The following is a 25751-nucleotide window of genomic DNA, read 5'->3' as shown; positions in this document are numbered from 1 at the left end:
TACTGAATTTGTCTGATTTTACCCTTTAGGCTAGGGACAGAAATTACACATAAACCAGCATAAGTGGTCAGAAACCCATTCACATCTATAACACAACAGAAGTTCAGTGCACTTAACCACTTTCAAAGTGTCCAAGTTTAAGAGAAACTGGATGGACGTAGTATCAGACCTAGCTGATTTAAGTTAAATTGGTTTATTGAACTTCTGTCCCAGGTCCCCTCCAGATTCAAGTTAACTCATAGTCTGTCAGCATCCCAGAATGCTTTTCATTCCCCCTACAAATCTCCCCATTCAGGGTGGGTAGGCTAGCTTTGACCCAGGCTGTATGCTCCAGGTAAGCAGGGAGGTGTGTTCTAGTTCCCCCCAGCTTCTGGCCTGGGCCACTGCAGGCATGTGGATGCATTTCTGGAATCAAAAGTGAATGTCTGTTCACTTGCTTATCTACAGGGCTTTAGACTAACCTGTGAAGCTATAATTGATTCAATCTGTACTTAGCTTTATAGACTGCTTAACAAGAAAAAATAAAGAACAGGAAGACAACAGGAAGTGTCAGGAGGATTCTCACTCAGTCTTGTAGCTATGGTAATAGTTTTTGGTTCTGCATATTTCCATATTTCAAAGGACTTGACATGCCATTTGCACCAATCATTTGATATGTAGATAATATATTAGAACATTTTAAGAGATCACATCCTGCTCCCACTAAAGCCAAAAGTTTTGGCTTGTTTCAAGCAGAAGCAGTCCTGTGGATTCACGTGTCTTTGTTGGGCTAGTATGTCCTTGTCTACATTTGACATTTTTGTTAACAGCTTCATAAGGGTACCAAAGCCAAACTTACTACAATAGCAGAGCATGTACATATTATTGTATTTCTGCCACTAACATGTGTCTCCACTGCAGACATCTGTGTCATCTAAATGTAAAACATTTACTGGGACAGCAGTCTAGTAGCCCTTGGAAAACCTTAAGTCAGTACATTGTGAGATGGATGGAAAAAGTGAAAACTCCCAGGAAGGCAGGTACCATTCAGGCCAATTGGCTGCAAACACTTGTCCTGTTTATCTCATGTCTCAGTACGACACTGGCCAGGCCGCAGCTGGATTACTGTGTTCAGTTCTGGATGCTGCACTTCAGGAGGGATGTAGACAGCATTGAGAGGGTCCTACCCACATGAGCCAGGGACAGCAGGGCAGACTCTAGGAAGAGAGGCTATGGGACCTTAAACTGTTCAGCCTTCACAAGAGAAGGCTGAGGGGGGACCTGGTGGTCATCTATAAACTCACTAGGGGGGACCAGCAGGATTTGGGAGAGACCTTGTTCCCCCTATCGCCACCCCCCCCCCCCCGGGTAACAAGGAATAACAGTCACAAGTTGTTAGAGGTTTAGACTAGACAGGCTGCTCAGGCCTCACCTGTAGACATGGAGATAGGGACATTATTGCCCATTTCCAGTGGCCTTTCCCCTCTTCCTTTGTCAGTGATGTCCATGCATTCTAGAAGCCTCCAGCCACTTTGTGTTTACAGTTATGCTTCCCTGAGATCCTCCTCCCACAATTGGTACTTAATTCAGCAATGCATTTAAGTAAACAATTCATCAAGGGTGCAGACAGAAGCAGCTCCCCACTGTAACTGAGAACACTTTGCAGGAAGCATTCCGAGTTACAACAGTCCTCTGGACCAAACAGAAGTTCAATATTGGTACCAGGGGGATGGGAATCTAGCTGCAGCCTACAGCTGGTTTCCCCTAGCAATGGCTCCTCCTCCCTGCAAGGCTGTAATTTTTTCAGAATGGGAGCCAGGAAAGAAAGCAGATGGAGCTTATTCTAGGGGTTCCTCAGCTGGTACTGGAAGGTATGGTACCTGCTCTGGGGGGGGGTCCAGTATACCACCTCCACCACCACCCCTTAAGCAGGGGCTGAAAAAACCCAGACCAAATTCCTTCCATAACAAATTTGCTGTATGGACAGATTACTTTCCAAATTTTTCTGTACCTTTTTCTGAAAGTTCTAGTAGTGTAACTAGTGGGGGGGGGGGGGGGGGCAAATGGGTTACAAGCTCTGTACATCAACTTAGAGGGAGAGCCAGTATGGCCCCTTTCCCCTAGGAGTCTGTCATGACAGACACAGGCCTGTGCAACCTGGCCATAGAGACACATCCCTATGCCCAGGAGAGTATCTGTGGGGAAGAGGAGGAAATGGCAACTTTTCCATGAGAAGCATCGCTTTGCACATGGGGAGGGTGGCATGTGAACAGGGTACCAGGGGTGGGCCCTGGGGAGCCCACACCATTGCTTGCTACTACAGAAGCGGCCACATCAATAGCCACTGCCACCCAGATTTTGAGAACCCAGCAGGTAAGACTGCTCCCTCTCTGCTCTTTCTTCCACCTACATTTTCCAGTGGCCAGCATAATTTTCCCCTAACACACACATATCAATCTCCTTTAGCACCTGAGGTAGAGGTATGGTTCTTGGCATCTAGTACTCACGACATTTGAAGATAAGACTAAATGACTACTGGCCTGGTCTATCATGACTTATCATATGTACTTGCATAGTGTCACAGAGTGGGGCCTAGGAGCGGCTGTGATCCCTCTAGCACCCCCTACCGTGTCAAGTGGGCGATCCAGCACCCTCTTTTCCCCCCTGCCACGTCTTGGTATATATAAGTTTCTATGGGAGGCTGCCTTTGATCCCCTTGTACACGGTGTTATACTTATACTGTCCCCTGTTCCATAGGGAGTGACCTGGTGCACCCCAACCTTATGGGCTATGCGTGCCTCCTACCTCCCCTTTAGCACGCCCCAAGCCTCGCAGTTCTTCTGGATGTTATCAGGTCCTTTTCCTTTCTGCGCCCTTCTCTGGCGCCCCTGGGCTTGCCATGCCACCGGCGCCCCTCCTCTGGCACCCCTGGGCTTGCCACGCCACCGGCGCCCCTCCTCTGGCACCCCTGGGCTTGCCACGCCACCGGCGCCCCTCCTCTGGCACCCCTGGGCTTGCCACGCCACCGGCGCCCCTCCTCTGGCACCCCTGGGCTTGCCACGCCACCGGCGCCCCTCCTCTCCGCTAGCCCTCTCAGGCTGACTAACAGTACTCTTCCCAGTTGGGCTCAGGCAGCCTGAGCCTTACTTGACCCCTTTGAACCTTTGGGGTCCCCAACACTAGGAGCCCCTCTGAAGCTCTTCCCAATTGGGCTCAGGCGGCCTAAGCCTTACCTGGCCCCTTTGATGCTTCCGGGTTCCCACCACTGGGGATCCCCTCTGGGATCCTTCTCAGTCCGCACCCCTCCTGGGGGTTCTATCAATAGTATATGCCCACTCCTGGGGCTTCGCTCAATACTTGCCCTCACTGGGGTTTCTCTGTGTACACGCCCTCTTGTGGGGCTTCCCTCAAGTACGTGCCCACTCCTGGGGCTTCTCTCTGCCTTCTCCAGGCTCTCTGTAATCACAGACTCACCTTCTCCGGGCTTGTCTTTCTAGTAGCACCCACCCTGGGATTCTCTTCGTGTGGCTCTCCCCTTGGAGCCTACCATGAGCCCCTGCGGGCTTCTCACTGGTGCTCCTTGCCAGTGGGGCTCAGGTGGCCTCAGCCATGCCTGGCCCCAAAAATCCTCTTTGCCCTTCTCAGGGCTGGGGTCTTGCACCCCAACTAGTGCCCTCACCAGCACTGTGCCCCTCCCCAGGGCTGGGGTAGTACACCCCACAATGTAGCACCACACTCCGGCACTGGGAGCACCCCCACTCTACTGGGGCGCTCCCAAATGAGGCCTCCTCCATCCCCTTATAGCCTCACCCAGTCCTCCGGTGTAATAGTAACACAACAACAAACCTCCTGGCTATAACATGGGATTTAAGTTCACTTGGCTCTCTTGCAATGACCTCCCCATCAGGGTTCTTTCCACCCTTACCATGCTGTAGCCGCTTGGGTGGTCAGGCTGCAACAATCTGCTCTGCTCTGCTCTGCTCTGCTCTGCTCTGCTCTGTTCTGCTCTGCTCTGCTCTGCTCTGCTCTGCTCTGCTCTGCTCTGCTCTGCTCTGCTGCAGAGCTCCCACACCTCTAGCTGCCAGAAGGGAACTGCTAACTAGGCTCTGGCCTGGGCTGTTTATAAAGGCCAGGCCCGGCCCCTTTCTGCTCACGTGACCAGCCTAGTTGCCCTGGCAACTAACACCTGTGCTGTCTTCAGGAGTTTCAGCTACCCTCATTCCTTCATAGGAACAGGGCACCTGCGTGACCCTGTGACACATAGTTACATTTTCTTTTCTAAGATGCATGCCCCCTCTTTCTTTTGCTGCTGACTTTCAGGTTCTTATCACCATTTTCCTGGATTTATCTTTACTAGGACTTTACCAATTCTAGTCAGACCAGGGTTCTTGATTATTTTACAAGTTCCAGTTGATGAAGCTACATTGAATCAGGCCAATGAAATACTGCTTAGTTTTATTACAAATATTGCTCATCTTTCTCAACGTGGGACTATAAGTAATTAGATAATAGTTAAGAACTAATGTTAAATTATATTTGATATAGACATCATATTATAGAACTATGAAAAATTAATTATACTGCAATTACCTGGTTCATAGTCAGTGAATGCTGGCCATCTGATACTTGGGTAAACCCTGAAAAGTACTACACTGTGCCCTTAATGCTTCAATAAAGTTAAAAATTAATTAACAGTGAACTGGAAATGTAGTTTTTAAAATGTCTTTAACTTTAATAAGTCTGTAAGAACAAATTATCTACACCATGTTTTAGTTCTATTCATATTTAATATCTCAATTAGTCAGGATCTTTAATTTTATTTCTGGCATCCCTAATCCCACCATTTTAGGGAGGGTGTTCTTTATGGTTCAGGAATTCAGACTTCCTCCAGCTCATTTTTAACTCTTCCTCTGTCTTCCTTGAAAATAGGCCATACACATATTAAGAAAGGAAATGTTTATATTCAGCAGGTCTTATAATAAGTACACTTTCTATTTTCATTTGATATATGTGGCAAACACTCTGTGCTTTGAAGTCAGGAATTAGTTTTGGCTTAAAATTAAGAACGTGCACCTGGGTAGTCCCAGTCCATACATACAGTACAATAGGTCTCTCCGTTACATTACACTTAATTATGTTGTTTTCCAATACACTATATTTGATACCATGCATCTGGTGCCACATATCTAAAAGAAAGCATGAAAACACTCGCACTGTGATAGAATGACATCCCCCCACAATTTTAACTTCTGTAATTGATTCAAAATCTGTGACTATTTTATTCATTAGCATATGGTCTTTTAATTCTTTTCTTATTCTTAAAATTTCCAGTAACTTTAATTGAAAATGATTCATGTTATAGGTTTCAAAAAAATTATTTGTTCACCAAATTAATGGAATCAAGCAAACTAGAAATAATGATAGAGTCCTCAAACCATTCTTTAAGGTCAATTACAGTTATTTTTAAGTAATATTAACATTATAAAATTCATAGACATCAGGGCTGGAAGGGACCTCAGGAGATCATCGAGTCCAGCCCCCTGCCCAAAGGGCAGGAAGTCAGCTGGGGTCATAGGATCCCAGCAAGATAAGCATCCAATTTACTCTTGAAGGTGTTCAATGTAGGTGCTTGAACCACCTCCACTGGCAGGCTGTTCCAGACCTTGGGGGCTCGGACAGTAAAGAAATTCTTCCTTATGTCCAGCCTGAAACAGTCTTGCAGGAGTTTGTGACCGTTCGACCTAGTCATCCCTTGGGGCACTCTGGTGAACAAACGTTCCCCCAGATCCTGGTGGTCACCCCGATAAACTTATAGGTGGCCATCAGATCACCCCTGAGCCTACGCTTTTCAAGGCTAAAGAGTCCCATGGCTCTCAGCCTGTCATCGTAAGATCTGTTTTCCTGACCTCTGATCATGCGCGTGGCTCTCATCTGGACTCTCTCAAGCTTCTCCACATCCTTTTTGAATTGTGGAGCCCAAAACTGGACGCAGTACTCCAGCTGCAGCCTCACCAAGGCCGAGTACAAGGGGAGAATGACGTCCCGGGATTTGCTCGAGAAGCATCTATGGATGCAAGCCAGCGTTTTGGTCGCTTTATTAGCTGCAGTATTGCATTGCAGGCTCATGTTCATCTTGTGGTCAATGATGACCCCCAAGCCTCTTTCTTCTGTAGTGCTATCCAATGTAGCACTGCCGAGCCTATAAGGATGCTGCAGGTTTTTCCTCCCAAGGTGGAGAACCTTGCATTTTTCAGTGTTAAACACCATCAGGTTCTTGTCTGCCCATTTGCTGAGCTTGTCCAGGTCAGCCTGGATCACCCATCTATCTTCCGGCATGGATACTTTGTCGCAAAGTTTGGTATCATCGGTGAACTTCGCCAGTCCACTCCTGACTCCAATGTCCACATCATTAGTGAAGATGTTGGACAGTATGGGTCCAAGGACAGAGCCTTGAGGGACCCCACTGGTCACCGGGCACGATGAGTGACTGCCATCAATTACAACCCTCTGGGTCTGACTACGGAGCCAATTTCCCAGCCAGCGGATCGTGGTGGACCCAAGGCCACAACTGGCCAGTTTGGCCAAGAGGTGATCATGGGATACCAGATCAAAAGCTTTTTTGAAGTCAAGATATATGACATCAATCTCTTCTCCCTTGTCCAGGTGATACGTCACCTGGTCATAGAAGGAAATGAGATTGGTCAAACAAGACCTACCCGCAACAAACCCGTGCTGGCTATCCCTTAGAATGTTAGCCTGGGCCAGTCCATCAAGGATGGCCTCCTTAATAAACTTTTCTAAGATCTTCCCCAGGATAGAAGTCAGGCTAATGGGCCTGTAGTTAGCCGGATCCACTCTCCTCCCTTTCTTGAAGATCGGCACCACATTGGCCTTCTTCCAGTCTTCGGGCACTACACCAGAGTGCCAGGAGTTTTCAAAGATCCGTGCCAGGGGCTGGTCTATGACGCTCGCCAGCTCTTTGAGTACCCTGGGGTGCAGATTGTCAGGGCTGGCTGACTTGAAGGTATCCAGCTTCTCAGGATTTTCCTTCAGGAGGTCAGCATTTATGGAGGGTAGGGGATCCCCATCACCCAGATCTCCCTGTCCCATAGCAGGCATGCGTGTCCCATAGGACTGATGAAAGACTGACGCAAAGTACATATTTAATAGGTTGGCTTTTTCCTGGGCGTCAGTTGCCAGTTGACCCATCTGGTTTAGCAGGGGTCCAACGTTGCCCTTGCTTTTCCTCCGGCTCCCCACATATCTGAAAAAGGACTTTTTGTTGTCCTTGATGCTTGAAGCTAGTTGGAGTTCAGTTGCAGCCTTTGCTTTCCTGGTTTGCTCCCTGCAGGACTGGACCAGTGCAGAATAATCCTCCTTGCAGGTGAATCCCATCCTCCATCCTTTGTAGGCTTTCCTTTTTAGCTGCAGGAGGTCTGCTAGGTCCCTGGAGAGCCAGGGGGGCTGCTGTGCCTTCTTGCTGCCTTTCCTCCATGTTGGAATAGATTTAGCTTGTGCATTGAGGATCACTTCCTTGAGAAGCAACCAGTCTTCTTGAACTCCCATCTCCCTGGGGTCATGGTCCCTAAGGGCCTGACCGACAAGCCTCTTGAGCTTGTCAAAGTCGGCCTTTCTGAAGTCAAGGACTTCTGTGTTGCTGACTGACCTGCCAGCTTTACGGCAGATGGTGAAGGTGATTGGCTTATGGTCGCTGTCACCCAGCTTCCCATTGATCACTAGGTCACCAATTAGGTCATCCCCCGTAGCCAGTACCAGGTCAAGCAGTGCTTTGCCTCTCCTTGGCCCATAGACTTCTTGAGTCAGGTAGAGGTCATCCATGCACGAGAGAAAGCTTTGCGACCGCTCGGATTTTGCTGAGTGATCTTCCCACGAGATGTCCGGGTAATTGAAGTCACCCATGACAACCAAGGTCCTGGAGCAAGCGGCCTCAGTCAGTTCCCGGGCGAACTCCTGGTCAAGCTCAGGACTTTGAATGGGAGGTCTGTAGTAGACTCCCACCATTGTGTCCCCTGTGCCATATTCCCCACGAATTTTTACCCAGAGGGTCTCTAGCTGTCCATGCTGGTCACCAACATCAGCTTGCAGAGACATGTAGCTTTCCTTCACATAGAGAGCTACACCCCTGCCCCTTCTGTCAACACAATCCCTCCTGTACAGGGTATAGCCCTCTATACCCGTGGTCCAGTCATGGGTGGAGTCCCACCAGGTCTCTGTTATCCCAATGATATCATAATTCTTTGCACTGAGCAGGAGGATGAGCTCCTCCTGCTTGTTGCCCAGGCTCCTGGCATTAGTGTACAGGCAGGCAAGTGTCCCCTTGAGGGCTCTTGCCTTGCCCACAGATTGTGCCAGGGCTGGGGCAGGGGTGGGCTCCCTTAAGTGCCTTGATCTGCTGGCTTTGCAAGGGTTGCTCAGCGGGCCAGCAGTGGCAGTAGTCCCCCCATCCCCCAGCGGGCTTAGCTTCAAAATGATCAGTTGCAACATTGCATAGCTTCAAAATGATCAGTTGTGATGGCTTTCCTTTTTCTTTTCCTTTCACATATTATAAAGCAATAGCCATAGCAAAAGAACTTTTCCTCCATCTTAGCACCACCTTTTGTGCATTTTGAAGTGGTGGTGACATTGAATAACTGTTCTTTGACATAGCAAAAAAAGAAATGAGTAGTGTGAGAAACCTTAAGCATGTGAAGGAATTGGAAGGAAAAGGGCAGAGGCTGAAATGATTATAAGCCATTAATACTTAAGAATTTTCTCTTTTTCTTCTTATAGAGACACCTATTATCGGTAGGGTTGATGCTCAGACAGTTGGAAGAGAGAGGATGAGGAAAATGAGGGTGGAGGTTTCCCACCTTCCTCCTCCCTAATTCACAGCTTCTCCCAAGCTAGTTAACGCTAGGTGCATTTATATGTACATATAGACATATATGCACAGCAACAAACTCTGGTGCACATCACCCTAGAGTTTATTGCTCCTGGGCATCATGTTTACACATGCACCTGGGAGTGTAATGCATTGAGCCAGGCAGAGCATTCCTGGCTCTTAGAGGATGCAGGAGGTCAGCCTGCCAACCTGGAACTACCCAGACCTGGCTCAAAATGCTGAGGAGGGTCTGGCTGGGGAATGAAGGTGCTTTAGTGTGGGGCTAGCCAGCAGGCAACCACTTGTGCTCCAGCCAGTCTAGTCAGCATCTATACATGCATGAAAAAACTCAGCAGCAAGATAGTGTTTGTATTCCAACTATGTACCTGCTGCAGAGTTTATTAGTTTCCTGCAGCCTAAGAGGGCCTCATGTGTAGATACTGAGGCATTTACTGTGGAGTTAATTAGACAACCCCACAGGAAACATCTTGTATAGATGTACTCACTGTCATGGAGAGAGGATACCACCTGCCTAATTTAATTCAAGGAAGAGGAATTAAAACGAGACACACACAGGACCTCTAGCATGAGGGTAGAATATAGCAAACCATAGTATGGAGTGCAAGGGAACTTACTTGATGCCATTTGTCTATAAAACAGTAATTTTGAAGACCACAGCTGACCATTTCCAAAATTTCAGAGAATATTCTGACTGGAAGACAAAGTGCTATTAATTTTGGGAAGAATTGGAAAAGCAAGGAAAAGAAAATGGAACGCATGTTGAGCCCCTATCATTTGTTTAAGAAAGTTACAGCTTGTAGCAGCTGTGCAATTGCCCATAGACTAATAAAATAAAAACAACCATGGCTCTATCTTATGCAGCACCACACCACTGCAGAACCCAACCTTATTATGGAGTTCAGCATTTTGAGACTATGAGTATCTTTTCTCCAAAACAGAAAAAAGAGGGAATATTATGGTGTGGGGGGGGGGAGGGGGACACAGTGGGGAGTAGAATAGAGTAGGAAGAGGGTGCACACAGCCCCTGGGAAAAGAGGAGCTAAAGAATTTTGGTGAAAGGAAGAGGCAGTGAAAGAAACAGGCTGTAGCATGAGGGTAGAAAAGGGGCACAGTATGCACATAAAGTGAAGAGACTGGGAAGTCCTAATATGAGGAGAGAATGGGACAAACACATTCCCAGGCATGAGTAAAAGTGGTGAGATTGAAGGGAACCCTTGAAATAGAAGATGGGAGGGGCACCTAAGGGCCTTATGGAGCCAGGATGGAGGAATTAAATGAGCTCCTGCCATGTGCATGTAACTCAGCCTACAAAAGCAACAGAATATGTGCAAGTCCTCAGTAATGATTATCATCTAGTACAAATCAATGCACATGAGATGGAGAAAGACATATCTGGGAAGTTATTCACAGCACATTAGCGACATCAAAATTCACTTGCAGTTTATGGTGGATGTCAAATGCTTACCACATCTGAACCTCAGGCAGGGATTTGCAGCCTGTCAGCTACTTTGCCTGTCTATGCACTTACCCTAGGGTAAATGAATGTTAACCCTACTTTTACTGAGTAGCTAATGCAATGTGAAGCGATGCTTTTATTTATCTAGCTACAATTGCCTGTGTTAAAAGGGCCTTACTAAGTCTCCTTACAAATATGACTTTCAAAATATTAACTTATTTTCAAAGAAGACTGACATGATGATTTTTCAGCAAATAGAATCTCAGACTCATATCAGAGTGGTCTTGTTTGATATGCCTTTTACTTTTGACAGAGCTCTTCACTGTGTTGCTACTGACATAAAAGAACAGATTCTTCATCCCACTTTTCTGCATTTGCAAGCAACCATTTCATTCAAAGGGGTCTGCAAGAATGTCTATGCTTGTGTCTCTCACACATACATAGCCACTAGTTGATGATCAAAAAAAGCAGAAAAAGAACAAACTTTGATTTTTTTTAAAAGGATAATTATTACATATACAAGTACAATTAAACATATTAGCTATTATTCTGGATGATAACTAGAAAATGAAGACTCCCCTGACTGCCATTCTGAAAACATCACTGGGGCTGGGAGGTGGCACAGACACAAGTTACTGAAGCCATACAATAAGGGTTCATATTTTCATGCGATTGGGCTCTTTTAAGCACTTTGAAGCAGTGCACTTCTATTTGGTCACGGCTGTAGATTGCTTTCAGGGACAAGATGGGGCAAAAATTGTCACTTCTAACTGCTCCTTTTGGTCTGTCTTCAAACGACATGGTAAGTTTTTCTTATACATTTTTTTTCTCCTATATAATAAATCCTTCTGTTGTTTAGTCTCCTTACTAATTGCCTATGGTAGAGTGCAATCTTAGAATGAGCGATCCTACAGGATAGCCTATTTTATGGAAATAGGAACCTTAAATTTATTCCCAACCAAAAAAGTTTCTTGTTCTGTAGCTGTGGGGTCCGTTGTAAGGTCAATGGAGCCAAGGTTTGCTGAGATAAGGAGTTATTCCAGGGAAAACTTTGGTCTGTTCCTTGGGACAAGCAGTAGGAAAGTGGGGAGGAACTTAGGGCTTCAAGGGTTTGTGACAAGCTTCATACTTTCTTTCACTCTTACTAGATTTGTGCCTCCACTCACATATTACTTCTCATACCCTTCCTCATTCCTCCCTCCATTAGTTCCCTCATGCAAGGGTCCCTCCATCTTTAGATATGCCAGAGTCTGTGAGCACTATATTTCACAAATCTTATTCCATGCAACAGGCCTATAAGCCCCCAAACTCCCCATTCCTATTTTTATTTCTCTTCTTTCTGTCTGGGTGATTAACATGTTAGAAAAATAGGTACAGTTCAGGGTACTATTTTCTTGGGAGATATTAAATCCTTACATCCAAAGGGGCTGCTAACGAGCTACAAAGGACTCCGTGTTTCCCATTATTTTCCATTTGCCATTTACTGGTTTCAGCCAAAATCAATATGGTTTCTACTCGGTCATGCATAGAACATTTTATGAAATGCTGTAGTTCATCAGATGAAGCATATAATATGAATTAGCAATATATAGACAAACACTACTGAGATCATACTATGGTCACTAATCCTATGTGAAGAAGCTAGTATTCACTCTGGATTTGGATCTGGCCAATTTGGGGGACAGTGATTCAATCTGGTGACTGGAGTCACTGTCCCAAATCGATTCAGCTGAATCTGATTCAGAGATTTGGCCACTGCTGATTTGGCCAAATCTCTGAATTGGACAGGTCCCATCCCCCACGCGCTCTGCTAGCCCCCTACACAGCTGCTCTGCCCGGCTCCATCTCATGGCTTAAAAAAAAAAAAGAGCCCGGGCCTCATCTCCTCCTGCCAGGTGTGTTGGGGGGGAACCCCGCTGCCTCCCACCACTGCCCTGTGCTGCATGGGGGGCTCTGTCACAAGTCCCCACCCCAACACCTGCTCTCCCAGCCCCAGCTCATGGCTCTTAAAAAAAAAAGAAGCCCCCACTCACTGGCTGCTGCCAGGTGGGGGGGTGACTCATGCTGCACCCCATTGCCCCACACTGTGTGGAGTGCTCTGCCCCAAGCCCCAGAAGCCCTGATGGCCACTACAGCAGCTAGTGAGTGTGGGGCTTTTTTAAAAAAAAAACAACAACCAGGAACTGGGGCTGGGTGAGACAGCTCTGGGAAGGGTTGGGAGAGTGGGCAGGGATTTTGGAGCTCAAGGAAGAGCCCCTCACACACCACAAGGGAGTGGGGTGCAGCGGGGATTGGCCTCCCACCTGGCAATATGGTTGGGCTGACCCAAATTAAATATTGTTTAAAGGAAAGAAAATATTTTTTTAAGTTGGAAATAGAAATTCTCATTTTCAGATTTTTGTTCATATTTTAAAATGCTAAAATAAGATAAAATAGAAATAAAAGGTTTTGATTAATATTGCCTTTTGTCCTGATTTGGAATTAGCAAAATCCAAAAACTCTTGTGGGAGAGAAAACCATTATCTATTCAGCTCTCTACATATTCCCTCATCTCAAAGTTTCCTGTGAATGGATATATTAATCAATACACCCCTTCAAAGAACAGGGAATTTATTTATTATCAGATTTACTCACAAATCACATGCCTGTATACAAGACATTTTTTTTTTGAAAGATAGAATGAACAGCATCAAATAAATGATTTTTCCAGACTCACACCTGCCACAGCATGGGCTCATCAAGGTTCCTGACTGCATGGAGAAGGACAAAGTCAGTATAACTCACCCTCTAACTGCAGTTACACAGCTAAAGATTTAACCCTTTCCAAGTTGCTGTTGAATTAGCAGCAGCTTTTGGCTGCTCAGCCATTAGCAGTCATTTGGGTATCCTCATACCTCTATCTTGACATGGAAATCCATTTCCTCACTTTAGACAAGCTTCCAATTTTGGAAGCCTATTTTTTAAGAAAAAAGATGTATGTGGCATGCAAGTAAATGTGGTAATATACTAATATACTGGAGCTGAAGCTGTTTTTTTATTCTGGCTGACTATGAAAGAAGTGAGCCTTAGCTCACAAAAGCTTGTGCTCTCTCTATATGTCTTATTTAGTTAGTCTATAAATGTGCATATCTACTCTACCTTCTGAGTGACTAGAAATCGCCTGACACTGAAGGAAAATTCATATATATATTCAGCATTTCTCAGCAGCAGATAATTTTTTTAACCACTAAAAAGGACTGAAGGGTCAAGGCCACAGAAACAGAACATTAAAAAATGTCATTTAATAGGTGAGACCACAGGTCCATCTAATCCAATCTCACACAGTGACATAAAGTGGATTTTGAGGTGGGGGTGATGAAAAAGGTATGCCCAGAATTTGCCATGCTTTGCCCCACTCACCTTGCATCTTCTAGCATTTGAAAATTTAGGAAATTCTGATTCAGAGGCTGCATCCCTATATTCCTAGTTTAATAATTACTGATAGACTGTACCTTGGAGAACTGGTCTAATTCCATTTTGAAATGAGCTTAAAATACTAGCTTCCACAAAATTTAGTGACAATGAGTCACACAGAATAATTACTCCCTGTGTGAAAAATAACTTCCCTTTGTTAGTTTTAAACCTATTACCTAATAGTTTCATTTTATGTCCCATAGTTCTAGTCCTAGTCCTGATCCCAGAAGAAAACAAATCATAGAGGACCTTATACTTAGAAATACTGGGCATCCAGTATAAGAGAATGAGGGACTTCAAATACCATCAGTTTCAGAAGATTACAAATTAGTCCCACACTGCCTGCATAAAAACACATGCATATGAAAACAAAACAAAACAAAAAAAACCCAACTCCCCCCAACCCTTACCTTAAAGAATCAGAATAATTGTAATATAGAAAGACTCCAATAAGCTTCTAAACTTCATCCATTTTTGTAACTGGGTCATTTTTCAGCTGCTTTCCATTTATAATTACCATATTTACTCAAATGTAAGATGAGGTTTTCTCCCCCAGTTAGCATGGGGAAAAAAGCTGGTCTTACATTCCCATACAAGGAAACCTCATTAAACTGCTGCTGAAAGAAACATGTTTCACTAAAGGAAACCAACTATGAAGCTGATTAAATGCAGCCAAGACTCAGCATAGCTATAAAACAGATGGTCCATATTTCATAAAGACACTGATGGGAACCTATCACAAGAACAGGCTAGTGTAGCCCATCTGAATAACATTCATGGTACTGACCATTGCACTCAGTCCCCCTCAGTGCCAACTCTTTTTCAAGTCACAATACGCCATGACAGGGAATACATTTCAACTTCCTCTTCATTCCCACAGCCTAGCTATGCCTTTCTTCCCTATTTCCTGTTTTTTCACCAGTCTGTTTCTTCACCAGCCTTAAATGTCTGGAAAATATCACCAAACAGGACCCCAAACTGTTTATGCAGAACCCCTCTGGTGTTCCCTACCTTAGCCTGTTGCATATGATTAGTGTGGCTTCACCCTCCATGCTGTGAAGCCAGACCAGGGTGTCATGCACCTCACTTGCATATACATTTTTGGAGGATCCCAGGACTTTTGACAAAAATATACAGTTCCACTTAGTTTCTATTTCTTACATTTTTTGACTAAGTAATGAATGTAGCTGTGTTATGGTTTTTCCATTCCATTAACTAAAACCATATATCTACATTTCCCTTAGCAGTTGCCTTCTTCTCATTCTTTTTGCTTTTCCTTGAGATATCGTTTGTCAAACTAGGATGCCTCAGAATGACCAAATATTTTTTTTCCTCTTTGCCATGCTATAATATATCTCCCTTCAATTTAAGTGCATCACATTGTATATTAATATTTTATTAGCTTTTTTTGGATAGTTTTCATAATTCATTTGCAGATTCAGCTCTTGTGATTAGCAGTTATTACTCCTGGTTTTACATTAATTTGTTTTTATAATTCACAGAAGGTTTAGGTGACTTTCAGAAATTGGACCTTGAGCCATCCAAACCAGAAGCGCTGCACCTCCAGCCTGTGAAGCCATAACATCCAGCCTGTAGGAAACCCCATGGGTCAGAAAATTTGGTGGTGGGAAGGGGTACAAGCTCCATGTGGCTCAATTGATTCAGCCCTGCCTGGGCCACAGCCACTGGCACCCTTCTCCCCCAAACACACACACACACGTGTGCATTGTGATCAGGCCAGGCTTTCTCCTCTACCCCAAACATCCAATTGGGACTGGGACACTTTGCTCCTCCTATACATCCTGCTTCACCCCCAACCATGTCTGGTCAAGGATGATATGCTTCCCATTCCTTCTCTGAATGTATGGAACAGGGTCAGGCTGTGCATCCCCCGTGTGGCTGGGCCAGGCCAATGTTGTGCTAACACCACTTACCAGATTGGGCCCAAAGGATAGTGGAATGAAAAGTTTGGGAACAATTGATCCAAGGCATCCCAGGTCACACCTACTGCATGCATTGTTTCAATCTGTTTGCAGACTGAGGCAGATATCACACCACTTTAAATTTAATTCACAGTTCAAAGTAGTAGCTCCACCATTCTGCAAAAAATTAATTTAAAAGCAAACAAACAAATTTTCAATAAACATTCCACTCTGGAGTTTTGAAGACAGATATATTCAAAGTTGACATGGATATTGATGAGTATCTTGACACAGGATCAGGTGTCAGCTTTGAGTTAAAACAAGGACTGGAGGTTGGGTAGTAGTTGCAGAGGCAGAGCAGCCAGGGAGCAAGAAAATGAGGAGACAGTTACATTATCCTATCTTCACTGTGTAAAAAACTTTACACTCCAGGCAGAAAGATACCCTTGTGCTGAGCTCAGGTTTTACCTCCTGGCATCTGAATCTTTTTTAAGCTGATAAACTTCTGCTGCTTCATAATAAAAGCTTTCAGGAACAATGGAATCCAGAACCATTTTTTTTAAATTTCCTCTACTGTATGCATACAATTTTAAGAGGGTGGAGGGATCTGATTATATAACTGGCTTCACAGCTCCATGCTATAGCTTCCAATCCTGGTCTGTGATCCCTCACTTTTGCAGGGAGTTCCAGGAAGCCTGCCATTTCTCTGTCTGGTATGACCTGACTTCCAACACATAGCTCTTTTAAAATGACACAGTCAAGCCCCGTGTTTAGCAAGCAGATTAGCACTAGAAGGTGCAGCTAAGGTTGTACCATTATAGTGTGATATTTAACTTATCAGTGTTTGGTCTGTGTTTTTTGTCCAGAGCAAAATACTATGTGGTCCTGGTCCTGACTGTGGACTCTAGGTCTAAAAATAATAGACTATGCATGGGCTTATCACAAAATATCATTTGCCCAGCACAACGGGCTGGCACTATTATTGTTAAAAAAGGATTTGAATTGAAAACCCTGCAGAAGAGCTGTCAAGTTCAATTTATGACAAAAGAAAATGCTTTTTAGAGTTGATTTTCAAATTGCAAGCTGAAAGTGAAATTGACAACTGCATGTGTGACACAGAAAATAATTCAGTCTCAAGAACTTTAAAAATATATATATTATACAACTAGCCTTAATACATTAATTAAAGTATTTTTGATTGGGGGGAGGGAGTAAGGAGACGATTTAAGCCCTCGTGCAGGAAAGCACTTCATTATGTGCTTAGGTCAATGTCTGTTTACCACAGCCTTTCAGCATGTGCTTAACTTTAAGCAGAAACTAAATATCATTGGACACTTCTACATGTGCTGATTTAAGGCACATTAGTCATTTTTAAGGCACATTAAGGATATGGGTCTACATGTGTGCCCCCTTATTGTGTCTTAAAAATGATGATATTACGCTATTCACATCTAAATTTAATACCTGCAAAGGCAGGTATCAAACTAAGATGTGAATAGCTAAAGTGCCTTAATGCAGGCATAGAGGTGCTAAGACATATTAACTCTGTGTATGTTGACTAACTTGGGACTAACTTTAGTCCTAAGTCTGTCCACACACCATGTTAATACACCTTCTGTATATGTAGATGCATGCCTAAATTGCCTTAGTGCACATTAGGCAAATGTGGATTAAGTTTAGGCACATGTAAATGCACATGTAGACACACCCATTGAGATTTAAGCACATATTTGAAGTTAACCACACATTCAAATGGTCTTCTGTACAGAGGTGACTTCCTGAACTGAATCTTCATTGTCTCATGAGGCAAATATACATTTAAATAATATTTCATACTTGTGAGATATCAGCGTTTCTAATAAGACCTAAATGAGCATAGTTGCCTAAATTGCAGGTTTCCAAAGTTCCCAATAAGTCACTAATGTTCCTGTTTGTAACTTTTTCATGTTCCTCTGTCCTCAGAATTTTTTCTGGAAGTTTGTCGTAGTAGAAACTTTGCAGATTAATATGTTTTAGATCATGCATGCCATTTAAATCAACAATCATTATTAGACTGTTATCAATTTAACAGATGCTATTTAAGGGCCTGGGCAAAGTCATTAGTAGTTTTGCTGCTACTTCAGTTTAGTTTGGAGTAGGTTTTGACTACATATTAACTGCCAAATTTAGCTTATTTTCTGGATTTTCAATGTATGCTTGAGGTCATTGTTGAATTAGGGATTTAGTCACATCTTAAAAGTAATCTAGACTTTTTTTTCTGGGCTTGGATTTAGATTTTTTATTATTATTACTATTTTATGTGACATGCAATGAAGACCAGAAAGTGAATTATTTTGTTACTTTATTTTGTTAATTTATCTCAGCATTTCAGGAACGAAAATTCTCACTTTATCTTGTTTAAAATGGAGATCATTGGGCAGTCTAAGAAATATTTGTTTTAAGACTTTAAAAAAATGGCAAAGTTGATAACATACATACAAATATTTCAAACAGTCTGAGCAAAAAATACCTTAAGTGCAGACCTCTATTTTAATTTGTGTTGGCTGATCACAAAATGAAAAATGAACACATAAGTAATGCTTAACAGCAGGGTGAAACCATATGAAGGGAATGGAGGGACTCTAAACTTGTTGCCCTGTGGGGTCAGGCCCACTCTCAGGATCTCAATATTGCACTGTTAGACAGGAGGGTGTGACATAATTGCACATATACAAACAAAAAAATCACACACACTACCAACTCAGGCACATACACATCCAAACCAGCCTAGGCACATGCATACCTATCACCAATTCAAGCACATACACTATACACCCCAAAAGTTAGACAAAAAATCAATTGCCCATACCCACACACTCAGTACATATTCACAGATCACTAATTTGTATATAATGCACACAATGCCATACACACACACACACACACACACGCTCACCAATTCACACACATACAACCCACCTACACATAGGTAAGTTCCTAACTTGGGTGGCACGGTATGTATGTGTGTGCTTGGGGTACCTGGGATACTTGGGGGAAGGTTAAGGTGAGAGAGAATTAAAGTGTAGGGAGTGAAAGTTGCCAAAACTGAGATTAGAACCCGTGGACTAGAGAGAAGCTGGCTGAGGAACTGAGGCTTGGGTTTACTGAAGGTAGACTGGAGCTGAAAACTGAGGCAGACAGCTGAGATATTGTGGAGGAGCAGATAAGTGGTGCCAAGGAGGAAACAGTCAGGAAACAGACAAAAACCCAACTTGGGGTTTCAAAATAACAGGTTTATTAAACAGACAACACACTACACAGCCCCATGAAGTTATTGGTTCAGACACACACAATGGCAGCAGGAGAAAGAGACTAAGTGGAAAGGTTGGACTCTGGGTGGGGAAGAGAAGCAGAGACCAAGTCCTTGGTTGAAGAGAGGGTGGGGGTGATAGCTACCTATCCAGGCTCTAAAGGGGTCCTTAACCAGTAGGTTTTATCCAGAGGAGGGTCACCAGCAGGGCTTCTGGGTTGATATGTGATGTAGCATAGTGCTAGTCCAGACAGAGAGGGTGTCCCAAGGAGTCAGTCTTCACTACGCCTTTTTATGGGGTAGACTACCTCTGATCTTCTATGGGGAGGGCCTGTCCAGGCAAGGTCAGTCCTGTCCCAGAGGGCTCCAGGTGTTCTTACTGAGCATGTGCAGCCTTGGCACAATGGTGGGTTGTCTTATCTTTTGTTTCTTGAATGCTGAGGGTGGTTCCAAGGGCTGGGTCTGGGTCGTTAGTGCAGGTATTGGTATTGATGGTTTGGTCATTCAGAAGGAGCTATTTTTAGAACTACTGCCATTGTCTCTCAAGCACCCTCATTCATCCCCATTCATTCAGGAACAAGTTATATAGGAGGAGTAGGTGTGACTCATGGGTTACACAACCGGGTCTGGGGACAGGATGGAGACTTGACAAACAAAATGGGAACTTGACATGACTTATGCTAATTTAAATATGTAGACCTAAATCATATAGTCCCAGTAAAACAGTAATATAGAACAGTAAAAATCCATATAACATAATAATTATACAATATAAAGTAGGAGAAAAAACAAAACAAATACAACTTGCTACCAAAATAAAATGCTGAAGCTTATCCTATGTCTTAGCTCACTTATACTTATCTATAGGGAACAGAGAGGGAAAGAAAAAGTCAGAAACAGTTGGGGAAGGGGAGGGAATACATTTTAAAAGAAAAAAACTGTGGGTTTTGCTACAAACTAACAGGGCAAAGCTTGTATAATGTTTGCTAAATAACCATTAACTCAGGCAAGTTTTTATTTACTAATTTAGACAAATTATATTTACAAATAATGTTTTGAAGGGGTAACAACTGATTTAAAGAGAGGCTGAGGCAAAGCTATGTAGTTGAGTGCCTATTTATCTCTCCCTAGCCATGCCTCAAGCTAATCACTCTTGGTAGCCTAATAAAGACACATACTTGCTTTTAAGTTAGGCCTGGTCACATGTTTTTTTAGCAAGGACCAAGGAGAGGACTAAGGGTGGAGGTCCAACACAAAACACTTGATTTTAATATATTTTCCTGTTCTCAGAAAAATGTGATTTAAGTAAAAAATCAAACTTGTAATAAGAAAACTAGGGCTGACAAACAATTAAAAATAATCACAATTAATTGTGAGATTTAAAACAGTAGTCACAATTGACTGCAATTTTAATTGCATAGTTAAACAATAATTGGCACCTCCCCACCCAACAGCCCAGAGCCTGTACACCCTGAAGTTCTTCCCCACTATCACCAACACCACACAGATCCATTCCTGGCCCAGGCCCACCACAGATTCACGCTGGCCAAACCAAACCAGCCAGAATCTATCCAAACAGCCTTGACCCCATCCCATCAGGTGCCTGCTCCAGACTCACTTGGCCATGCTGAGTCACTCAGTGGGAGTGGTTGGCCAGAAGCTGCTGCTCAGCACAGAGAAAAATGGTCCCTCCCCCTCACTGCTTCCAGGTGCTTCTTGCTGCAGATGCCCAAAGCCCATGCCTGGGCTGCCCTATGATTCCCCTGCACTGCCACCCCTGCTTTTCTGGGTGGCTCAAAGGTGGCAATGATGGCAGTGGAGAGAAGCTGCAGGGCAGCCTGGGCACAGGATCTGGGCAGCTGCAACAAGATGGGCCCAGCAGCAGTGCTGGGGAGGGGTCGCTTTCCCCTCATGCTGAGTAGCAGCTTCTGCCTGGCCACTGCTGCCACTGCTCAACATGGGTGGTTGTGTTTGAAGCAGGTGCAAGGTGAACTGGGGTCAGGGCTGTGCGCACAGGTTCCAGCTGGTCTTCTCCATTGGTCAAAATAATGTGCACGATTAAAGAAATTAATGTGTTGATTTGTTTTTGCATTAATCGCCTAAGTTAACTGTGATTAACTGTCAGCCCTAAAGAAAACTAAAAGCAATACTACTGTGATGTCTGTCCCTCCACGTCTCAAAAAGTGCCCCAGAAACAAACAGATGAAAAAATCCACATACAGGAAAGAGAAATCATGTAAATCCTTGCCAGATTCGCAATTCTTTTAAATTTAAACATAAAGAAGATAAGAAATGTAGCTATATTTTTCTTCTTTCAGTCTCATTTAAAGCCTTGGACATTATACTATCATTCCTAACATTGCTGATAATTTTGATAGCCCTAATAACAGAAGTGTTGGAAATTCAGTGTTAACAGGATAAAAAAGAGTAAAGAGGCTCAGACAGAAGTGACAATTTTTCCCTGATCTGGCCCCTGAAAGCGTTCTACAGGTGTGACCAAACACAAGTGCACAGGTGCAGAGGACTTAAAAGGGCTAGATCCCATAACAATCAAAAATCTGATTGCATGAGGGTTCAGATGAAGATGCTCCAAAATGGAGCACCCCCAGTAATTTCTGTCTGCACCCACTGGGAGCAGAGCTGAGCTGCCCTGTTCCAGGCATTACTTTCAGAATGGGAGGAGGGAAAGGGATTGGAGTGAGCTTGTTCAGGGGGTTGCCCAGCCAGTGCTGAAAAGTGGTGAGAGTGGATTGGAGTCCTCCTGGGCTCCCCACAAGAAGCAAGGCTTCAATCCACCCATTCTCTCACTCCAGCCTGGCTAGGGATCCCCAGAACAAGCTCCCTCCCCTGTCTTCTCCCTAGGGTGGCCATCACAAAGGACATTCTGTTTTTTTGCTACTCTGTTCTCTATTGATATGAAAACTGATACCTTTCTGTCCCCTACTTTTCTATTGAAGAGAAAAATAGGGGATAGAAAGGTGTCTGTTTTTGTATCAATAGAGAACAGAGGACAACCAGACTGTCCTCTATAATAGCTACTGTACTTCTCCCCCTTCCCATCAACACACACAGCACTAGAGCTATTGGGGGTTGGGAGGGAAAGCAGAGCTAGGGGAGAGATGCTGTGGAGACACAACCTTTCTCCCTGAATCAACTCCAAATTGGGGAGCCAATTGCCACCCTCCCAACCCAACAACTTATGTCTGTTGGCTTGGGAGGATTGATCTAACTCATAGTTCTTTCTGTGAAGCAGCATGTGTTAGACCTAGTAGCTGTATTTCTGTCTGTAGGCAACACATTGACACAAGCAACCACCATATGTTTCAGGTAAAAGTGGTCTGCCCTTGTCAAAAAAAGTCATGTTGCCAGTCTAGCAAGTAGTGCATGTACCTGTCATATCGGTTTTTGGTCAATATTTTAGCACCCACTAAGGTATGAAATTTAATTCCAGTGATGAAACCAACATTCTATGACTAAGGATATCAGTCCAAACCTTTCTGTCATGGTAGTCATATTAGATCCCAGGATGGCTGGCACAAATTTACAGTTTTGTTCATTATTAGATACCCATAAAGACTTGCCCTTATCAACCTTAAGCAAAGATTACAATGGATCCAATAGCATTACTGAATCTAGTGAACTGAAGAAGGTATGACTTGGTATCTACAAGATGCATCATATATCTTGAAGAACATTTGCAATAAATGATCACCTAAGTACACCCTCTGGAATTGTGTGAATAAATGAAACATTCATTCAATGTAGGACCATTGCTGAATTTGGCACTTGTTACAGCAGTATCCTTGACAGACTATCTTGTTACATTGATCCTGTTCTGCAACATTCCAACAGCCTTAATTGGCACCATTCTCACTACATTTTTAACACACAAATAATATATTGAGAGGCTGTTAAGAAACTTGTGTAAGGTATAAGATGAAAGGGAAACTCTAACACAACATCAAGTGGAGAACACAGTAGGACATCAAGCCGAACTACTCCAACAGTTCTCTGAAGGATGTACATATTCTGCCAGAAACATTCTAATAATAAGAGACTGAGGCAAGTATTATCATTTGAATCAGGCAATTCAATACACAAGCTGGCAGAGAAGAATGAAGTGTTACCTGAACTGGTGTTGAAAATCTAAGAGCTGCTGAGGCATGTTACTATTCTGAATGCAGGTGGGAGGAACAGTGGAAGCAATGAGTCTCTTGTTCCCATTCACATGTGGAGATTCCAAGAAGATAGTCTTCTTTCTCCTGAAGCAGGACCATGGCATCAAGTGATTGATAAACTAGATGCTGGTTTTGCATGGAAAAAATGTGTACAGCCTGAAAGATATACCCAAAATATATTGTGATTTAGTAGAAGATGAAGGTAGTGAACATCCTCTAACCACACTGAAACAAATGAAGCCGAAACTTCAGATATACTACAAGATAGCCATTAAGTTTTAGCACCAAAGAAATGCATATCATCCTTTCCTTATCATTGAAATCATGACAAGTGATAAAGCCAGACACGTAGTTGTAATTTTGCATATCAGTGATGAGGAAGCTGTTGGCTTGCATTTCAGAGAAGAGTTTTCAAACATACAAAACTTGTACTATGTTGCTCTCAAGATTGAAATAAGTCTGAAAGTTATTGCTGGCATGAAGGGATATAACAACTTGAATGAAGAGCAACCCCAAAAAATACATTCATGGTAGCCTTCACAGATTCATTCATTCAATTTTGGAAGATGACAATGCCGAATCTGATGATGGAAGTTGTGTACAAGATAAGACTCTAAACAGAGATGTATTGAATATATATCAGGATTTGGTTTACCTGAAATCAAGGGGAAAAAGGCTAATGCCAAAATATGTTGGGTTAGGCTTCCTACTTGATCTAAAAAGTTGGTACAAAGTCTCCATGCTGCTGAATGCAACATACAATTTGTTTCACTGATACCACCATTGATGAGAAAAACATAAAGGAATTTGGAGAAAAATTAGTTGATATCCTAGGGAATCTCCTTCCCAGCCATTTTGTAAAGTTTTCATTGGACAACATCAACATCTTACAGGAGGCATTGGATAGAAACAAACATTTCACGTAACTCAAATAGTAGCATTTCAAAGGGAACATCAAAACTCAGGAGCCAGGAGCAGCGGGGAGAGGAGACACACATGTGCCCCCTTACCAGACCCGGAGCAGAGGCGAACGCAGCAGCAGCAGCAGAGGCGAACGTAGCAGCAGTGGGGGCAGCAGCAGCTGATCCCCCTAAGGTAAGTGGGGCAGAGGAACTGACGCAGCTGAGCCGGATCCAAAGGGGAAGCCCCCCGGGGCCCTCTTAGCTGAGCCAGTAGGGAGCCGCGCTCCCAAGCCACATGAACAGAGCTTGCAAACAGGCGCGTTCTGTAAGAGTGCGCTGGCATTTGCGTCGGCATTCGCGCCAGCAGGTGAGCAGGAAGGGCCAAGGGGCAGACTCCTGCTAGCGCGGGGCAAAGGCACTGCACTCAGCCAGAAACAGGCAGTAACTCTTACGATGGTGTCGACACGGAGTGCTGCCAGGGCCCTTGCCCGGGGGCACACCCTCCCCGGGGCTTGTCTGAGGCCTCCACCCAGACAGAGCCCATGGGGGGGCTGACATCCCCCAACCCCCTGGCCTGCGGGAGTTGCCCAGCAAGGCCTGGGGGGGGCAGATACTGGGGACCCCCGCACCTGTCCTGCAGGCAGGTTGCAATATGTACATCCCCATCAATTAATAAAGAATCAAAGGAAGGGCACTCTGAAGTGCTTTGGGTTAGATTACAAGGCAGTCGAGGGGAAAGAGACTTAACAGTGGGGGTCTATTACAGACCTCCCAATCAAGGGGAAGAGCTCGACCAGGAATTCTTAGGTCAGCTCACGGAGGTAGTGAAGTCTAAGGATGTGGTAGTCATGGGGGACCTGAACTTCCTGGAAATTATGCTGGCACACATCCACGAGGGTCCAGCAGGGATTTTCATACTTAGGGGCAACCAACATGGGTTCATTAGTGGCAGGTCCTGTCAGACCAACCTGGAGGCCTTCTATGATCAGATCACCAAATCATTAGATGCAGGGGTAGGAGTGGACATAGTCTTCCTGGACTTTTGGAAGGCCTTCGACACTGTCTCTCACCCTGTTCTCATTAAGAAACTGGGGGACTGTGGTGTTGATACCCACACAGTCAATTGGGTTGCCAACTGGCTGGAGGGCCGCACCCAGAGAGTGGTGGTGGATGGGTCATTTTCGACCTGGAGGGATGTGGGCAGTGGGGTTCCACAGGGCTCGGTCCTCAGGCCCACTCTTTTCAACATCTTCATCAGTGACTTGGACGAGGGGGTAAAAAGCACCCTGTTCAAATTTCCTCATGACACTAAGATGTGGGGGGATGTGGGCACACTAGAAGGGAGGAATAGGCTACAGTCAGACCTAGACAGGTTACAGAGGTAGGCGGATGAGAATAGGATGGGATTCAACACTGACAAGTGCAAAGTGATGCACCTGGGGGGGAACAACTGGTACCATACCTACAGGTTGGGGAGCTCCCTCCTTGTCTGTGCACAGGAAGAAAAGGATCTTGGAGTCATCATTGACTGCAGCGTGGGGATGCAACCATACCTTGTCATGCATCCACAGATGCATTTCAACCAGGTCCAAGGAGATGATCCTCCCCCTCTATGCAGCACTGGTCAGGCCACAGCTGGAGTACTGTGTCCAGTTCTGGGCGCCGCACTT

The 25751-nt window shown here is 44.3% G+C and overlaps 1 protein-coding gene across 2 annotated transcripts in view; it reads right to left on the bottom strand.

Moving 5' to 3' along the window:
- LOC149870668 (uncharacterized) overlaps positions 1-25751 on the bottom strand; it is a 284140-nt gene that overhangs the window by 239911 nt on the left and 18478 nt on the right. The window contains exon 2 of one of the 2 annotated variants that reach the window (XM_090036651.1): positions 23129-23335. The exons of the other annotated variant lie outside the window; for it this stretch is intronic. Coding sequence (XP_089892777.1) covers positions 23171-23335 — 165 coding nt within the window. The 3' untranslated portion in view covers positions 23129-23170. The remainder of the gene's footprint in view (positions 1-23128; positions 23336-25751) is intronic. 2 annotated transcript variants of the gene reach the window in all.

This window comes from Crocodylus siamensis, chromosome 2 (genome assembly GCF_052110815.1).
Source record: "Crocodylus siamensis isolate JL-2025a chromosome 2, ASM5211081v1, whole genome shotgun sequence".
NCBI classification, from domain to species: Eukaryota; Metazoa; Chordata; order Crocodylia; family Crocodylidae; genus Crocodylus; species Crocodylus siamensis.
This window is presented reverse-complemented; position numbering and strand designations above follow the sequence as displayed.